The sequence below is a fragment of the Platalea leucorodia genome (genome assembly GCF_965183815.1).
Source record: "Platalea leucorodia genome assembly, chromosome: 3".
Classification (NCBI taxonomy): Eukaryota; Metazoa; Chordata; class Aves; order Pelecaniformes; family Threskiornithidae; genus Platalea; species Platalea leucorodia.
In genome coordinates this window covers 83,564,059-83,582,360 of record NC_138825.1, presented here as the reverse complement: position 1 = coordinate 83,582,360, position 18,302 = coordinate 83,564,059, and the positions used below count along the sequence as shown (strand labels likewise).

At 39.3% G+C, this 18,302-nt stretch overlaps 1 protein-coding gene across 1 annotated transcript in view; it reads right to left on the bottom strand.

Annotated features, from left to right (window-relative positions):
• MMS22L (MMS22 like, DNA repair protein) overlaps window positions 1-16,505 on the bottom strand; it is a gene marked incomplete at both ends in the record, with an annotated part of 96,375 nt that extends 79,870 nt beyond the window's left edge. The window contains 7 exons of the mRNA XM_082305574.1: window positions 2,299-2,429; window positions 4,416-4,509; window positions 5,612-5,789; window positions 5,886-5,973; window positions 10,001-10,053; window positions 13,062-13,187; window positions 16,327-16,505. Coding sequence (XP_082161700.1) covers window positions 2,299-2,429; window positions 4,416-4,509; window positions 5,612-5,789; window positions 5,886-5,973; window positions 10,001-10,053; window positions 13,062-13,187; window positions 16,327-16,505 — 849 coding nt within the window. The remainder of the gene's footprint in view (window positions 1-2,298; window positions 2,430-4,415; window positions 4,510-5,611; window positions 5,790-5,885; window positions 5,974-10,000; window positions 10,054-13,061; window positions 13,188-16,326) is intronic.
• Window positions 16,506-18,302: the final 1,797 nt, after the last annotated feature.

Here is an 18,302-nt window from a genome sequence, read left to right as displayed (position 1 = left end):
TTACCCTATGAAATTGTCAGGGTGGACCCTGACAATCGATTTAAGAGCATCATGAGGTCAAGACTGAAATATTTAAAATAATTCTATTATTCACATTCCACATATGCTGTTTAGAGTTTTTCACATGCCTATGCCTCCTCACACTTTTTGTTAAAGACGTTATGGGAATCTCTCAACAACCTGAATTAATCTTATGTAAACATTATCTTGAGAATAAACATCAGTGTGACCACCGAAGTCTATTGAAAAATTCATTATTTAACTACTAACTTCCCAAGACTGAAGTGCCTCAAAAATACTCCGGTTATGACTCATCAACAAAGAGCAAAACAGATCCCTCAGAAAGGAACAGTCTACCCATTACAGATGCACTATAACATTGGAGGATTTTATGGAAATATTAGGTACAGAAACTATCTTACAAGTGAGAGTTTCAGGCCTTTTACATGGAGTACCAGTTGCTGCAGCAACTAGGTTTCTTTATCTACTACTTGCATCTACTACTGTGCTCTTCTACAACATAGCAGGATCTCATCTGCAGTATCTGTCCAGGATAGAGTTTGGCTAGTAGTACCAAAGCAAGACAACATACAGATATTGGTTAGACTAAGGATAACCAAGACATTGTTTTCTTCAGAGATAGTCTGGATTTCCTCTTGCAACATCCTGAGTTCAGTATCTTGGTAAGAATGGTTATAACCTCAAATTGTGTACTGTTGGGACAATAGAGCTCTGGTGCCAGAGATGTGCTGCTGAAAATAGAAAGAAGATATCCAAGGACATGTATTTCTCTGCCAAATGTATCTCAGAGCACAATGGACTCAGTATGTGATCCAAGTCAAACGTCTTGATATCAGAGCTGCTCAAGAAGCAGATCTGAAAATATGAGTCTGGAGGATTAGAGTTTATGTCCCTCCTTCCAAGGATACCCACAAATGTTAAAAGCTGCACTTCTGAATATTCTCAGCCAAGAGCTTAATCACATGTTTTAGTGATGAGCTGACAGTGTCATCTATTATGGGTATCAGTTGTGTTTTCAACAATTTTGAGGGATGTTATTTCCATTACTGGATTACAGCAATGAATGCATACTAGAGGAGGCACCAGCTGAAGAGATGTTATCCAGCTCAAGTGTACGCTCCACTTCAGAAATGAATCTCAAATAGAACTAGTTCAAGCTGTGCAGCCCAAGCCTAGCGAGAGCTGAAGAAAAAGCAGTGACAAAACAATCTTCTGTCTTTGTAATATGGCTCTGTGGAAGTAGGATGAATCTGTCATTTTAACATCTGACATTTCAAAGCCTACCATCAAGCACAATGGTCAACAGATACTATTTGTATCTTCCTTTAAAAAAAATTACTCGCATCTATTTGCCTTTTGATGGGGGAGGAGGCTGCAGTATTATCTGATAATTTAATAGATCAAGACTGACTTTAAAAGGTAACACAGCTCTCTACAGAAAGATAGTTTAAAAGAACAGTCATCAAATGCTAGTACAGCCATTCCCCCCCTCCAAACAGTAATATGGAGGGGGACTCCATTTTTTACGTCTTTGTACTACGAAAACATAAACTATACAGTGGTCACTGCTACTTATTAGAGTCCTGTGCTCATGGATCACACACGCCCATCTAAAGCAGGTTTTACAATGACAGTCAAAGCAGCAGCTCTTTTACTAGCTGCTATATGGAGCTATTATGACTTTCTAGCTTTGGAGTGCTCAAAACAAGTGAGAAAAACACTGCAGCTATAGAAGGAAAGAAAAAGAAAAGAAAAGAGAAGGACAAGTTTTCCCTTGACAAACGTAAAAGCGCTGTAACAGAAAGATGAGGTTGCGGAAATAGGAGCAGTGCCATAGTAAACTGTAATACGACATTCTGTAAGTGTCCAGTTAGCTTACTGCTAGGATTACAGTTATTCTCTTTTTGTTCCTGTTGAGAGAGTTTGAAAAGATATTTTTTTTTTTTCGCATCTATAGCTCTAAACCTTTTAGACTGTGCCATGTTTGGCATTAAACCTGGAATACTGAACTTAGGAAATGTGGCACTCACTTCTGCTCTGTACACAGTGCATTTCAATATTACTCTCTCATTCAACTGCCAGATGGTCATGAATAAATATAACACAATTTGAGCTCCTAACAAATAACACTCTTTAAAACATGGAGATATAAAGCCATACATAACATTTAAAACTTAACAGCAAGAAGTCATCTATGCATTGGTGTAATATCTAATTCATATGGTTCCCAATATATAGGACATGGGCAGTTAAATGCTTGTAAAGAAGAAAAGTTACCTTTATATACTTGTTGATGGACAAGCTTATTAAATCAGATATGAGATTTCCACAATGTGTTTCAAATAAACTGATACTGGTTAAATTCTCTCCAGTTAGATTTATGAAATGGTTAGCATATACAACTTGTCCTAAAACACAAAAGAAAATTAGACGTATTTAGTTCTGGGTTTGGCTGTAGGAACACAAGACAGGAATTTTTTTTTCTATTCTATATATTTTAGAATTGTTTGTTAAGCTGTATGTAATTTTAATTCACAAACTCATTTGGGAGTTCACAAACTCATTCTAAGTTCAAGCTAGTCCCTTCATTGTTACACTGAAGTCTGGTATTATTCTGGTTGACAGTAAAATAGTTTGGCACTTTACAGCCTTTTATTGGCACAGTTTTTGCAGTGGAATAAAGATTTATTTATCTGCAAGTTCTTCTTTGTCACATGCCAGTGCGCATGTTCTGAAATCATGACATGTTTTGCAGATATGCAAGTTGATGACAAACAATTCTGGAGAGGTCTAACACTTTCATTTGGATGTGTTGATGTAAAAAGCTGGCATGATCATATTCCAACTTGAGCATTTGTAGACATTAACACAGATAAAATGGTAAAGTTAAGAGGCTGTAAGATCTTATCCCACAAGCTTTTCAACAGTACAACTCCTTGACATCAGTGGAACAGAAGATATGTAGAACAAGCCTGTATTTTATTCTCGGAAATGCAGGGTGAAGCCCTGAACCCACTATCCTGACATTGGTCTCAGCAGTGTGAAGTTTCTACCCAGCATACTTTACAGGACGAGATGAGAACCTAAGAAATTCTACGAGGCACATAAGAACACAAGACAAGATAATATATGCAGAGATACTACTGTCTTGACTAGTAAATTTTGTTGTTAAAAAGTGCGAGCTTTCTCTGATGAAAATGGATTACTGCATTATTACTCAGAACTTTATCTAGAAATAAATATACAATTCTGGACGTAAATTGCCTCCAACAGTTTTCCTATACTTTCTCCAAAAGGCCCCCAAAAAGGAAAACCGGTTAACCCACAACGGATCATAAAAGAAACTCAGAATTGTAGAACAAACAGTCAACCCACACATTATGCAGTAACACAGACATGCAGCAACAGTGAAGATGCATTAATCTGAGCAAGGCTGTGTTGTGACAGCACTCAGAGCAGGCGAAAGCTAATCCAAGAGTTCAGATTCAGTACCAGTTACCCAGGCTAAACATCCAGTGCATTCTTTCTAGACCTCAACATTACTCCAACTGTTGCAATGCCTATATGGAACTTACATTGATAATTTATAAGAATGGGGAGGGGGGGTTTGGTTGTAGTGACACAATGATTATAGAAGAAAGTACATTTTTGTGATTTATTTTGCTAGCATGGACATCAACAATAGATATAATTCTCACAAAGCAAATAAAGTTCTCTCTTGTCTTTTAACAATTCTTCAACAAACTGAACTACTTTGGGTTCTTCAATTACATTCTATGACCTTTTTTTATCTAGCTTCTATGAACAGCTTACTCTTATCAATCTACTTTTTGCCCTTTTAAAGCCTTTAAAAAAAAAAAAAGGGGAGAGGGAAAAAAAGGTATTGCCTTGCTCTTTTCTTGCCGTACTTTCACAACCTCCTCTGACTGAGGCTTCTTCTTTTGTCCAGAATTCTTAGTGTCGCATATGGTTAACAATACAAATTCTCTGTTCTGAGATTCTTTGTTCTCGTCCATCCTTGGACACTTTTCCTACATTGTTTTCATCAAATTCTGTTCAGTCTTATGCGTTCTGGATCTCTGCAAATGCATTTTTGTGATGTCAAAAAGTGTATTGTTGTTAAATATTTAGTATGTTGTAAGCATCAGTTGAGAACAAACTTTGTAATCTTGGTCAAGTTTTGATAGAACAAATTCCTAATACTGTTTAATTTAATTTGAGCTAAATGAAGATTCCCAAAGAACCTGCCTCACCATATTTGAGTTTACTGCATTAAATATAGCTATGCTTAAAAACTGCCAAAAGTAGTAAGTGATTTTGGAAAAATTAAGATGAGAAACCTAGGTAAGTCATATGTACAAGAATAAGTTCAAGAAAAAAACCTGCATACTTACTCATCATTTTTTCACCTAGTACATGAAGAATTTCCAACACTAGCCAATTAATATCCAAGTGGAGGTGTAGTAAATGCCATGACGGAGGAAAGACCTGTGATTAGAATTACACACATTTTTAACATTTCTTTAGTGAATTCTGGATACTGTACTAAGACACATGAAGATGGGCATATGTTTTGCCTGCAGTGAACATTATGGATATCTATGATCAAGTACCCTGTAATTTACAAACATGTCATTCAGTTAAAGAAAAAAAAAAAAGAAAACAAACAAAAAACCTTCATGACAATTAATTTTGTCTGTAGAGGATGTTCATGAAGTCCTTAATCTGATCTAAGCCACAATTTAAACACAATGTCTTGATTCAAGTTTGACAGATTACACCACCCTTAGTTATCCTTTCCTTTCCAGAAAAGTATTAGGTAGCTCAAATACTGCTAAAGTATGTTCTTAAAGCAATTCCAAAATTTCAGTATTCTCTTCCTTAAAGTTTATTTGAAATTACTGTTTTTTCATCGGCTCAACAGTGGCCCTACTGACAAGCTAAACAAACAGAAAGATTCAAAATACTGCTTCTCAGTGGATCATTCCTCTCCAGATACTAGTTTATACAACCTAAGACTGAAATTCCTTTTTTCTTTCTAAAAGATTTGAAAGCATTAGTTGTTATATGTATGCACAAATCTTAACAGTGTATACTTCATTAGTGTTTAATGTTGCAGTGCTTACTTCCATGTCTGCACTTTTCTTCTTTATATGCATGATCTTTTCCTATTTTGAGCCAGTTTCCAGAATGTATTTTTAAAAAAGCACCCCTCCCACTGGGAAGCTCAGAAACGTTACCCATTAGAAAGGACACGGAGGAATTTTTTAAACATGCTACATGGAGTCAAGCCTACTTATCTACCTGTAATTGGTATTATCATTTCTATAGTGCAGGAGGAATTCTAAAAGCTATAAAACATAAAAATAAATAAATAAAAACAACAACAGAAAATCCAGAGCTCATTAGTTGTGTTTGCCAAGTATGGGATGGCACTTAGTTACTAAAGGGGAAAAAAAACCAAACAAACAAAATACAAAGTGTAACTTCAATTTCAGCTTGAGGAAAGATTAATTCTTATTCAGCCAAAACTTATCAAGCTGAATACATACTGTTAAACAAAAAAAATTAAATTATAAAAGACATCAACCTTTGCCTGATGTTGAATAGTAAATGCTGCCAGGACACTACTAGGGAGTTCACAAAGGCGACCAAAGTGCATGGTCAAAGCATGAAGCTCTTCTACCAACAGTGATGGTAACTGTGCTTCTAGTTCTTCATATGGATGGAGCATTCCATCGTTTTCCATTTTAGGGGGTTCCAGATACCTGAACACACATACACAGACACACAATCAGAAAGCAGATAAAAAGCAGCTACACAAAGCTCAGTATATAAGTTAGTAAATTGTGTGCAAATCTCACCTGAAGATGAAAACTTTCACATAATGCAAAAACTCAATACATTGATGCCTGATGCTCTCTGCTTCAGAGTGCAAGTTTGCAGCTTGACCTGAAGCGAAAGAAGAGATCAATAGCTTAAAGCAGATATGCCCACGCTGTGACTCATGTAACATATGCATTCTCCACAGTAATTAAATCAGACCACTGGAAAGCCAGCCTCTTTTCCAAGGACAACTTGGGAGGTGGCTGGTGGCAAACACCCACTTCTAAATGTCATCTTGCCAGAGGGATCCATTCTTTATCTTATCATCTCAGGTGCATATCCAGATACAGAGGGAAAAGAAGGCATCCAGTCCCTCAGGAAAGGTGGCAGAGGTAAGCAATCAGTGCTAGAAGTCATACAGCCCTACTGCCCTGCCCCCTGTCTGCTTCCAAGACACCTTAAGAAAAGACATGTGTGAAACAATTTCTCAGCATCCTTTTCTCTTGGGGGACTTCAGCAGGTAAACTTATTTGGAAACACACTTTTTAACTTCTATTCCTAAAAAGCATCACATTGTTGCACAGTGCTTTGAGACGTGTAATGCTAAGAGCCATCCGTTCACAATCCTGTAGCCTGCCTTTCACTTGCAGCTCTGTATCCTTTCAGCCAGTTATTGTGGCTATGTGTCTCCTTTCCTTTGCTCTCTGAAGCTGTTGTTCTCATGGTGTTACCCTCCTTATGTTGCACCTGTAAACTCAACGCCATCGTTACAGCAGAGATTCATTGGAAGCTATTGCCACTGGTGTGAGAATCACTCCGTATTTATTCCCACACCTTGCCTTGTAGCTTTCAGCTTATATTAGAGAAAGATGAAACTTACTGCATAACAAAGCAGATACAGTCATTTAAATACCAAATAATTACTGCCCAATAATATTTATACACAAATGCTTAGCAACCAGTCAGCCTGCAACACTTGTACCCAATTAACCACATGCCAATCATTGTTAGGAGCACCATAAATGGAAACAGCAAATGAGGAGTTTGAACAGGTCCCAATGAAAGCGTATTGTGCTAGAGATGTGTGGCAAAAACTCTTTGTCACTTACTGCACTGGACTGCATGTCCAGGGAAAGGCAGTTGCCTTTGCTCCTCTCCCGAGCTGGCCACTGGGGATTCTTCCCTTTCCTTTTGTTGCACTCTCTCCTCTTCGTTTCCCCCATCCCCTCCAGGTAACCTTGACGTTCACATATGCCACTTGTTTCAGACCCCACAAATAAAAGTTTTGCGCATATAAGCCTCTCTCAGCATCTTCTGAGCAACAACACTCACTAAGTGAAGCAAATCAACTGGTACAAGTACCATAATATTCCAGCGTACAGCCTACCCCCACCACATAAGAAGCCACAGGATCTGCCATGGTAATGAACCATAGGTTTAGAGGCTCAAATCACTCTGTTCTAGAGGAATTATTTATAGATATTACTGCTGCTTTGTAGCAATTACAAATATAATATCCTAAGTTCTCGGATCTTCTGTTTAAGCAAAATTTTATATTACAGTATTTTACTACAAAATATTCTGCATACTGTCATAAATCATTGATTAATGAAATAAGTGGAACAAAACAGGAACAGCAGTGTTAAGAACAGATCAGGCATTTTCAAGAAAAAGGCAAAACAAGACAGGGCATAAGAAAAGATTTTATACGGCTTCCACGTTACACACTTCTCAGTATCAAGTCTCTAAAGCTTACTAAGACCAATAGGAAATTAGATGACTTGTATGATACTGATATCTGTATAAACATATAGGTACAACAAAGATTTACTGAGCTAAACCTCTAAACCGGTGTTTTAAACAGTGGCAGTTGCACATTTATCTAAGACATCAATCATAGAATCATTTAGGTTGGAAAAGACCCTTAAGATTACCAAGTCCAAACACTAACCTAACACTGCCAAGTCCACCACTAAACCATGTCCCTAAGCACCACATCTACACATCTTTTAAATACCTCCAGGGATGGGGACTCAACCACTTCCCTGGGCAGCCTGTTCCAATGCCTGCCTACCCTTTTGGTGAAGAAGTTTTTCCTAATATCCAACCTAAACCTGCCCTGGCGCAGCTTGAGGCCATTCGCTCTTGTCCTATCACTTGTTACTTGGGAGAAGAGATCGACCCCCACCTCGCTACAACCTCTTTTTGGAGAGAGAGCAACAAAAGGTAGTTGTAGAGAATGACAAGGTCTCCCCTCAGCCTCCTCTTCTCCAGGCTAAACAACCCCAGCTCCCTCAGCTGCTCCTCAGAAGACTTGTGCTCCAGACCCTTCACCAGCTTTGTTATCCTGCTTTGGACATGCTCTAGCACCTCAATGTCCTTGTAGTGAGGGGCCCAAAACTGAACACAGTATTCAAGATGCAGCCTCACCAGTGCTGAGTACAGGGGGACGATCACTTTCCTAGTTCTGCCGGCCACACTGTTTCTGATACAAGCCAGGATGCTATTGGCCCTCTTGGCCACCTGGGCACACTGCTGGTTCATGTTCAGCCAGCTGTTGACCAACACCCCCAGGTCCTTTTCCACTGGGCAGCTCTCCAGCCACTGTTCCCCAAGCCTGTAGCATTGCATGGGGTTGTTGTGACCCAAGTGCAGGACCTGGTACTTCACCCTGTTGAAACTCATACAGTTGGCCTTAGCCCCTCGATCCAGCCTGTCCAGATCCCTCTGTAGAGCCTTCCTACCCTCCAGCAGATCAACACTCCCACCCAACTTGGTGTCTTGGTCTGCAAACTTACTGAGGGTGCATTCCATTCCCTCATCCAGATCATTGATAAAGATATTAAACAGAACTGGCCCCAATACTGAGCCCTGGGGAACACCACTTGTGACCAGCCGCCAACTGGATTTGACTCCATTCACCATAACAATACCTAACATCACACTGCCTGATCATTTGAAATATTTTAATCCTCACAACACTCCTCTGCTACCAGCCTGCTTGTATGAAGGGGGAACAGAGTCACAGATGTATCAGTGACTTGCTCTAAGTCACAAAGAAACCCTGGTGCAAAGCATAACATTCAACAGCTTTTTGTTTTTCTAGCTTATTTGACAAGAGGAAGAACAGGATACAGAGAAGAGAACCAAGCAGATGCTTAAATTTAAGGGAAAAAGAACTACAGAACAGTTTTTTGGTGTCCAGCTACCATATAAAAGTTCAAACATAATTCAAAACAAGGCTATTTCCGCTTACGTATTAAATGTCAGCAAAATTAGACTTTTAATATACAATCAGTAAAAGCATATGAAAGAAGCTTGATGATAAATTCATATCAATGATTTAAATGGCAGAGCATGACAATATCAAACCAAAATAATAATAATAATAATGTGTAAAAATATTCACTTGTACTTTGAGAACGCTAACAGTTTATCCGTAACGAGAAGATACTACAGACAGTTTATTTCTGAGTAATTACTGAAATTCTCAACTTGCTAAGTAATTCAGCCTTCAAACTTACAATAAGCCCAAGGCTGCAATAATCCTTCAGAAACATACTGCTTCTCATGCCTTAGTATTTAATTGAAACAAAGCATTTTGTAGTAATCCCATTTTATTGATCCTGCTGCAAAGATAAATTAAGTTTGTAAATAACTCTAAACCAAACAAATATAACTTGTTTAAATGTAAGCCAAGAGAACACTGAAAAAAGTCCCAACCCACTACCTTTGTAACTAAAATAGTTATTGGAAGTTTTGATGCACCTTTCCATTTTTAGCTAAACAAGTTAATAGTTTTGCCAAATTCTACATTAGAGGTGACATCTTAGCTCAACTCAAATTAATGCGAAATTCCCCACTCAGGTCAGCAAGGTCAGAATTGCCCTGTGCACCTACTACACAGGCAGATCTGGTTCCAAACTGACTCACAACATTTCCACTATCTATTTTCACACTATCTTACATCACTTGGTTGCCTATGTTTGTACCCTTACTGCAGGTTTATGCTGGTTATATACTGTTCTGTGGCACAGTCCATAAGCCCTTGGTCAAGAGTCAAAGCACAAGTGTCATCTGTGATAATATACTTCTATAATGAAAAGGTAGCCAGACACCTATCCCAATGTCAAATTAAGTGTGTTAAACTTACCAAAATCAGATGAACTCATTTGTACTAGGTTTTCCAGTCTGTATATCTGTTGCCTAATTAAAAGGAATACAAAGGTTTACAGTATTTATATAGGTAAGAGTTCTTTAGCTACATTTTAGTAAGGTCTAAATAGAACAGAGAGAGGTGAAAGGTGTTCCTTGCTTTGTATTTCTGACAAAGCTTACAGAAACGTAACTTAGGAAAGAGTATTAGTGGAAGACAACAGACACATCCAAGTGTGAAGGGATGACAATGAATAGAATTTTTGCTTGTTTTTAAAACATTAAACACAGTAACAACAAATACAAAATTAGCTAGATATTGGGGGAGGAAAAAAACAACCACACACATAAAAACCCTGCAAGCCATTCCCTGTAGGTGATCTTTTCATAAGCGTAACTCAACTTCATATTCAACCACAGAATAAACCTGAAAGTTAGTCCTCATTGCATATGCTCAGTATACACTAAATTAATTCAGTTGTGAAGTGACATTAGTAAATTCTGTCAGCAGCTTTTCCCACTTTCTGCTTAGGGTGGTCTGCTGCTTAACTTGAGCACAAAAGATAAACAGCAACAAATACAGTAGAGTAAAAGGAGAAAGTGTCTCTAGAAAAGTTAAAACTCAGTTCAGTTTTGGAGGGAAGAGAGAGCATTTTTAAAGAAGCTGCTAACTGCCACTGCAAATGAAAATTAAAAAAAGCTGTAACATAGGTAAGTACTCAGCCATATTCTGCAACAACTGTTATTTTCAAGTGGTCTCAAGTATAGCCTCCACAGAGATAACATGGTACTAAACTGAATACATGAAAAATACAACTGTGTAAGACAGACTTTTGAAAGAAAATGCTGCATAAATTGAGGAAGGAGCTCTCTGCCTCATTGCTTATACAGTCAAAGCAGCGACTACTGAAGGATTCAAAAACAGGATACTTGGATCCAACCCAGATCAAATGTTCTTATTAAAAAAAACAAAAAAAAATTCAAAACTAGGAACTGCCCACAAGGATCCAAAAACGCAGGTTGTAACCTGCATATTAAAGGGCAGGCACACATTAAAATGATCTCCCTTAGCTCTTCCTTCCTTGGATAAAATCATGTCAGCTACCTAAGATTACCTTCAGCCATTTAGGTGGGCTGTGGGGTTTTTTGTTTGTCTTGTTTTTGAAATCAAAGCTGAGTTCCTGCATGAATTTCTCAAGTATTTCAACCATGTAGAAAGGAAGGAAGTCTAAAGCAGTAGGACTTTATGAAAGAGGGCTGTTGAGGCTGAAGGTTAGAAAGAGAGAGTGTCAAAAAGAAGCCACATAGAAAAAAACCCAAAAGACTCTCCACTGAATTGACAAAGACAGAATACAGTGGGCTGACAAAATAAAAGCACAAACTGAGCATGAGAAGCATAACAAAGACATCAACAGTTAAATAAGTCATTTTAATTTCAATTTGCATTTGTACCTCAAAGATTGATCCTCATGGTTGTTAATCATTAAATCATTTGATTTGTAAATAAATATTCTGACAGTTAAACTAGTATTTCTGTTTATTAATCAAAGATATATTGTCTTAATATACCTACTTAAATGGTTACATAGCTCTTACTCACTTTGACTCACACATCTTCAATCACATTAAAAAAAAAATCACAGGTAAGAATTCTTTTTACTGTGTAATTCATGTTTTTAACTTGCAGTTCTTGTGTATAATGTTATTATTTATTACAATATTTAAAAATATTAAATAACAATCTAACATTTACAGACACATTAAGAAAGACTAGGTTTCTGTAAGCATGCATTTAAACATAGATATTATCTATACTTTATAAACTGAATTATTTACAGCCACCTTATCCTCAAGAATCATTATAACTTATACTTAACACATGTGATTTCTAAAAAATATTTTTACTGTGGTAAAAGCCACAATAAAATATATTATGCCTTATGTTCATCTCTATTACAATTACAGAGCAGTTTATATTACAGAAAAAAATTATTTAATTCAGGAGATCAACTACATCACTGTCTCACTGCCCAGTGATTTTATGTTAATAAACAGTTAATAAACAGATCAGACTAAATGCTGGAAGGGATACAGTGTTTCTTTTAACTAAGTTATCCTCCAATCTCCTTCATTATCATATTTTTTTTAATTTATTTTTTTAAATCACAGTGAAGTCAAAGCTTGCATCAAACAAGCAAAGCTAAATAATACTGGTTTTAATACACGTCCTGCCATCTATGCCATAGTGTTTCAATAAGCCAGACCCTATTAATGATGTTTCACATCATGCCCTTGGTCGTACCCTAAAGGGATGGAAGAATCCACTACAATCAAAGGAATGATGGAATATATCACATATATTTGTGGAATCATACAAAAGCTCCTCTCCCATGCACTCTGTATGTGCTGTACATCCTGAGGATTATCAGTAGCAAAGAGGATTATTGGTGATCTGTGTATTTGCATTGACCAGATTAAACATCTGCATTGAATTACTCAAACACTGAGTAACTGTATCTGAAGAGATTGCTGAAGCTATCCTAATCCAAACAATTGAAGAAAGTGCTACATCCAACATTTACAGTATTTGATTTTTAACCTCCACTTTTCTTTATGCACAAAAAAAGGACTTAAAAATCTTCAAAAGACAACTTTAATTATACAGGTAGTACCTCATTCAAGGAAATCTTATATAGTTTATTCATATATTCCAAAGCTACAGCCTTCTAAATTAATCACAACACTGTTGTAATAACTATACTTATCAATTTTTATCTAGTGACAGCCAAGATATGCACCACACTGCTTAGAAACTTATTACTAAGTCCGGTAATATTCAAAATCTGTGGCACAAAACTTACTTCTTCCCGTAATTCCATTTGTGTCTTATCCATCACTTACTGAAGTGTTAGATAGATAGCATAATCTTTTTGGATGTATTGCATAGCTCACAGTCTTTTATGATTTTACTATCGAAAACTTGAAAAGTTTGCTGCATCCGTAAGGTGGGTATAATTACAGAAGTGGATTAATTATAAAATACACTAACATTATCATACCTAAATAATCCAAAGAGAAGACCACAGGATTCAACTAATGCCGTTTCAGTAACCCACTGAAAGCCAAACATTTCCACTACATCTTCTTCATAGTCATTTGGAGAAGGATCTAGTCTCAGCAAAACCCTGTAAAATAAAGCCAACAATATTCATACATTTGCCAGTCATAAACCTGTAGACCAGAACATCTACAGGTGGCCTGTATCACTGATATTTTATCAATACATCAGCAACATGTATACTATAGATAGGAAGGTGTAGCAGGTGCTCTAAAAAGACAGACTGTTACAACTTATATAGCAATATAATATAGAGTACATAAAATATGACAACTCCTAGCTTCAAGAGCATAAAAACATGATATAGTCACAGGGAACAGTATATTTTAGAAACAAATAAAAATTAACAAGCTACCACCTTGAAGCATCTTCGTCCTTACAAAGGAACTGAGATATAATGTACAGACAGTCCTTAACACAAGAGGCTGCTATGTTAGAATCAGAATCATCAAGGTTAGAAAAGACCCTTAAGATCAAGTCCAACCGTTAACCTATCACTGCCAAGTCCACCACTAAACCATGTCCCTAAGCACCACATCTATCTGTTCTTTAAATACCTCCAGGGATGGAGATTCAACTGCCTGCCTGGGTGGCCTGATCCAACGCCTGACCACCCTTTCGGTGAAGAAGTTTTTCCTAATGTCTGACCTAAGCCTCCCCTGGCGCAGCTTGAGGCTGTTTCCTCTCATCCTATCGCTTGTTACTAGGGAGAAGAGACCCACCCCCACCTCGCTACAACCTCCTTTCAGGTAGTTGTAGAGAGCAATAAGGTCTCCCCTCAGCCTCCTCTTCTCCAGACTAAACAACCCCAGCTCCCTCAGCTGCTCCTCATAAGACTTGTGCTCTAGACCCTTCACCAGCTTCGTTGCCCTCCTCTGGACACGCTCCAGCACCTCGATGTCCTTCTGGTAGTGAGGGGCCCAAAACGGAACACAGTACTCGAGGTGCGGCCTCACCAGTGCCGAGTACAGGGGCACTATCACCTCCCTGGTCCTGCTGGTCACACTATTCCTGATACAGGCCAGGATGCTATTGGCCCTCTTGGCCACCTGAGCACACTGCTGGCTCATGATCAGGTGACTGTCAACCAACACCCCCAGGTCCTTTCCTGCCAGGCAGCTCTCCAGCCACTCCTCCCCCAGCCTGTAGCGTTGCATGGGGTTGTTGTGACCCAAGTGCAGGACTCGGCACTGAGCCTTGTTGAACCTCATGCAGTTGGCCCTGGCACAACGATCCAGCCTGTCCAGGTCCCTCTGTAGGGCCTTCCTACCCTCCAGCAGATCGACACTTCCACCCAACTTGGTGTCATCTGCAAACTTACATGTTACCTACATGTTAGGTAACATGCTCCACTGTAATTCTATGTTTGGAATTTGTCTTAATGTACACTATATGCCTAATAACTAATGCTAGAACATACATTTGCTCCTTTATATACATTTAATAATATTTATATAGAACACATTGATACAAGCATGTTAATAAAAGCACACTTTTAGGTAGGTGAACTGATAAGGGTCACAAAATGTGACATCATTATTATAACTTTAACACTAGGCCATAACTACCCTTTGCTCTGGCTGAAGAAAAAAAAAAAATCAGAATTGCCATTTTACTCAAAGGGGAGAAAATCAGACATCTGTATAGATTGTTAAAACGTTACTAATTGTGCAAAATAAAAATATTTCACTACTGTGCTTTCAAAAAAAAAAAAAATCACAGCAAGCTGTATAATAACAACAAAGACATCAAAACAAATTATTTCAGAATTTTCCCAGACTTTCATAAAATACTTCAGCCTAGATGAAGCTGAATTCACCAAGATGCAAGCAATATTTCTGTTTAAAAAAAAATGTACTGGACAAGCACTTGGTTTTCATTATATTACACACCAAATTCATATTCTTCTTGAGCTATGCACTATTAGCAATTCAGTTCTTGGAGGCAAAAAGAGCATCTGCTGAATAATCAGCTCAATCTCCCACACCACTTGTAGTTCACTTGGTAACTGCCTAAACATTGGTCTGTTTTGAAGCCTTTAGCAATTAAATCCATTTACTCCTGTTCTAGATAATGAAGACAGAGGAGTCCCTCACATGCAGGCTTTTCCAAGAATTTACAATCTGAGTAGACGAGGTGAATAAACGACAGGAGAACAGTAATATCATGACTGTAGTGATATGGGAAACCTACCCACATACAAGCTCCTGAGTGAGTTTTCACATGAAATTGTCGTGAAATGCTTCTTTGTCAGTGTGGAACCCACTACAGATATGTTCATGCAGACACAGGCTCTCCCAATCCTCTACCTGACATCAATTTGAATGAATGTGCTCTGATCCAACAACAACAAAAAATTATAAATAAGGTAAGGAATGGGGGAGGTGCAGCAGAACCCCCTTTAAGGCTCTACAGAAAAAGCTGTGGAAGTGAAAGTTAAAAAACCCCAAAGTAACAACACAAAACATGAGGCTTGGCAGGAGAAACCCACAGTAAGTGTTCAAGTTCAAAGGTATAAAGAAAGTACTGGGAAAGACAGACAGACAGATCATGCTTTTGTAGGAAAAACAAGACAACCCCTGCAGAATCAGCAAATGGCACAGAAAATTAAGCTGGATCACAGTCAGTAAAGATGATATTAACTAAACCAAAGTAACATTTTAGAATCTCACAGAAAATACTTACTTGTTATGCATGTGACTTCTGAACTTTAAATCCAGAATACATGCAAAGGTAGAGGTTTAAGAAAGATGGTCTTAAAGCTACAAAAGACAGCTCCAGCAATCTGGGGAAGCTGGGCAGAGCAGGTTTATCCCTTCTCCACATGACAGAAACAAAGGGCCAGCATCAAATAGAGCATACGACTGGAAAAAAGCAGTGCTGCATCCTCCTCAGAAACGTAAGGAGTCTCAGATGCTGTTGCCCAACAGGCCAGTTTTGAAGTGTTCCAACAGGCCTCTAAAAGGTCCTTTACAATATCTTAAAGTAAGTTCACAAAGTTAGGAACTGGACCTAGGATGCTGTTCAAAGCAGTGCATCAATGCAATTGCCCTTCCTGCTTTGGTTACCACCAAACTGATCTCAGGTTCATAAGAGCTGAAGAACAACTGATTTGGAAACCCTGTCAGCATTTAGGGGCACCAAACACCAGTGGAAAGAACATCTTAGAAGGGTATTTTATTTGTACCTCAAAAAAACCATCATACCTCTTAAGAGATCCACTTGCTAAGTAAGACTCTGAAGAGAAGCTTCTCCCTCCGTTTTGGTTGTCAAAAGCACAGGAAAAACAAGGCGGCTTTGAGGTCTCATTCTCCATTTCCATTGCCATCTCCAAGCTTTCAGTGAGAAACGGAGGTGTGGAGGAAGCCACAAAGTCATCGTCCATTGTTTCCACCTGATCCAAAAAATAAATAAGTAAATTAAAAAACATTCATGGTGTTTCTTCAAATAATTTTCTCATTGTTACACCTCCCCATAATCCTTCAGCTCAAGTGAGGACACAGATCTGACTAACTGTAACATCAAATTAACAAACAGAGAGATACCAAGAAAGGCAATCATGGTCTCATGCCCTGCCACACAATTCTACCGCTTTGTGCGACTTCATCTTCCTCCATCACAACCTGCTCAGGGAATCACATCAGTGAAAAGCTAACCTTACAAAAAACAAAATAGGTTCATTTTCTTCTGGTTTAACTCTCTAAATTGACTAGTCATGAGGTTAGACTAGCACAAGGGTAAAATAAGAGGCAGGAATGCATTACAAAGCATGGGCGAGCTACTTTCAGCAACACTTAATTTTGCAACCAGAGTAGCTATGCTATGAAAATACATCATGCTTTACAGGCTCCCAGTTATCCATGACTTTAAGGCAATATTAGAGCTCAAGTTCCTTCTAAGAAGCAGTAAATACACCCCACGTGATACTTACGGAACCCTGAAATGCTGAAGTTTTAAAGCTCAGAAGATGATTCTGACATAGCTCAAGTTGGAAGTTTCTATTAAAAAAGTCTGACTGCCCAGGAATCTGAAAAAAAGAGAAACAAAAGCAAAAGGAGAAGGAAGAGCACATCCAAAAGAAGTTCACTGCATACTTAACACTAGTGAATTAATATTTTATACAACATAGTGAAAGAGTAGAACTAGGCAACAGGTGCCACACAGTTCTACAATAATATGTGAACAATATAATGAGAACTATTAACTCTAAATTAAGTTTTCAGTTTCATTGCTGGCAGTTTTTGATAATGTTCTTGCAGAAACCAGTTTACACCACAGCTACAAGTTGGTAATGCATAGGCTTAACTGAAAAATGAGCTCAAGGAAAAAAGAAAGAAGAGTTTCCGTCCTACTTTCACCCACTCGTTCACATACCTGCGGTGCAGTCGGCTGTCCGGCAGAAACAGTGGCAACTCTTAAGTGAAGGGATGACTTCAGTGCTTCAGCTTACAGCAGGACCCTATGCATAGGTGTGTTAGCACAACTGGCAAGGCAGAAACAAGCAGCTAAAGGGATATACCCTAAATCAGAAGAAGAGTTTCTAAGGAAAGTCTGTTCAATTTAAGGTATCAAAATGGCCCCACACGACAGAAAACACTGGCAAAATAGTACAAAAAGGGCAGCTCTTCACGGTCGCAGCTCACGACAGTTCTGTACTCGTCTATCGCATCCCTGACCCGGCGGAACCCATTACCGACTTCGAGGCACCGCAACCCGGGCAGCCACGCTGGAGAACAACTTCCCAGGCGCTTGCAACCCGCGGGCAGGAGCTGCAAACCGGCGATAGAGCGGCCGGGAGCGGCCCCCCAGCCCGCCTGCGGGGGAGCGGACACCGGGCAGCACACCCGCCGGCGATCCGCCACGAACACGACCCCCACCCGTAACGCCTGAGGCCCAGCGCCGCTCCTCTCTCCCCGGAGGCGCCTCCCCGCCGCGCCGGGCCGGCGGGAGGCGTCAGCCCCCCTAGACCGCGGCGGGCCAGCGACGGGCCGGGGCGCGGGAGCGGGGCGCGGGTGGGACGGGCGGCGCGGTACCTGCGCGCTGCCGGGGCCGCCGCTCCCCTTCCGCGCCCGGACGCTTTTCCGTACGTCCCGCGCGCCACCGTCAGCCCAGCACTGCGCAAGCGCCGCGGCGCCGATTGGCCGCCGGCCGCTCCTCCTTCCCGCACCGCCCGGCTCGCCTC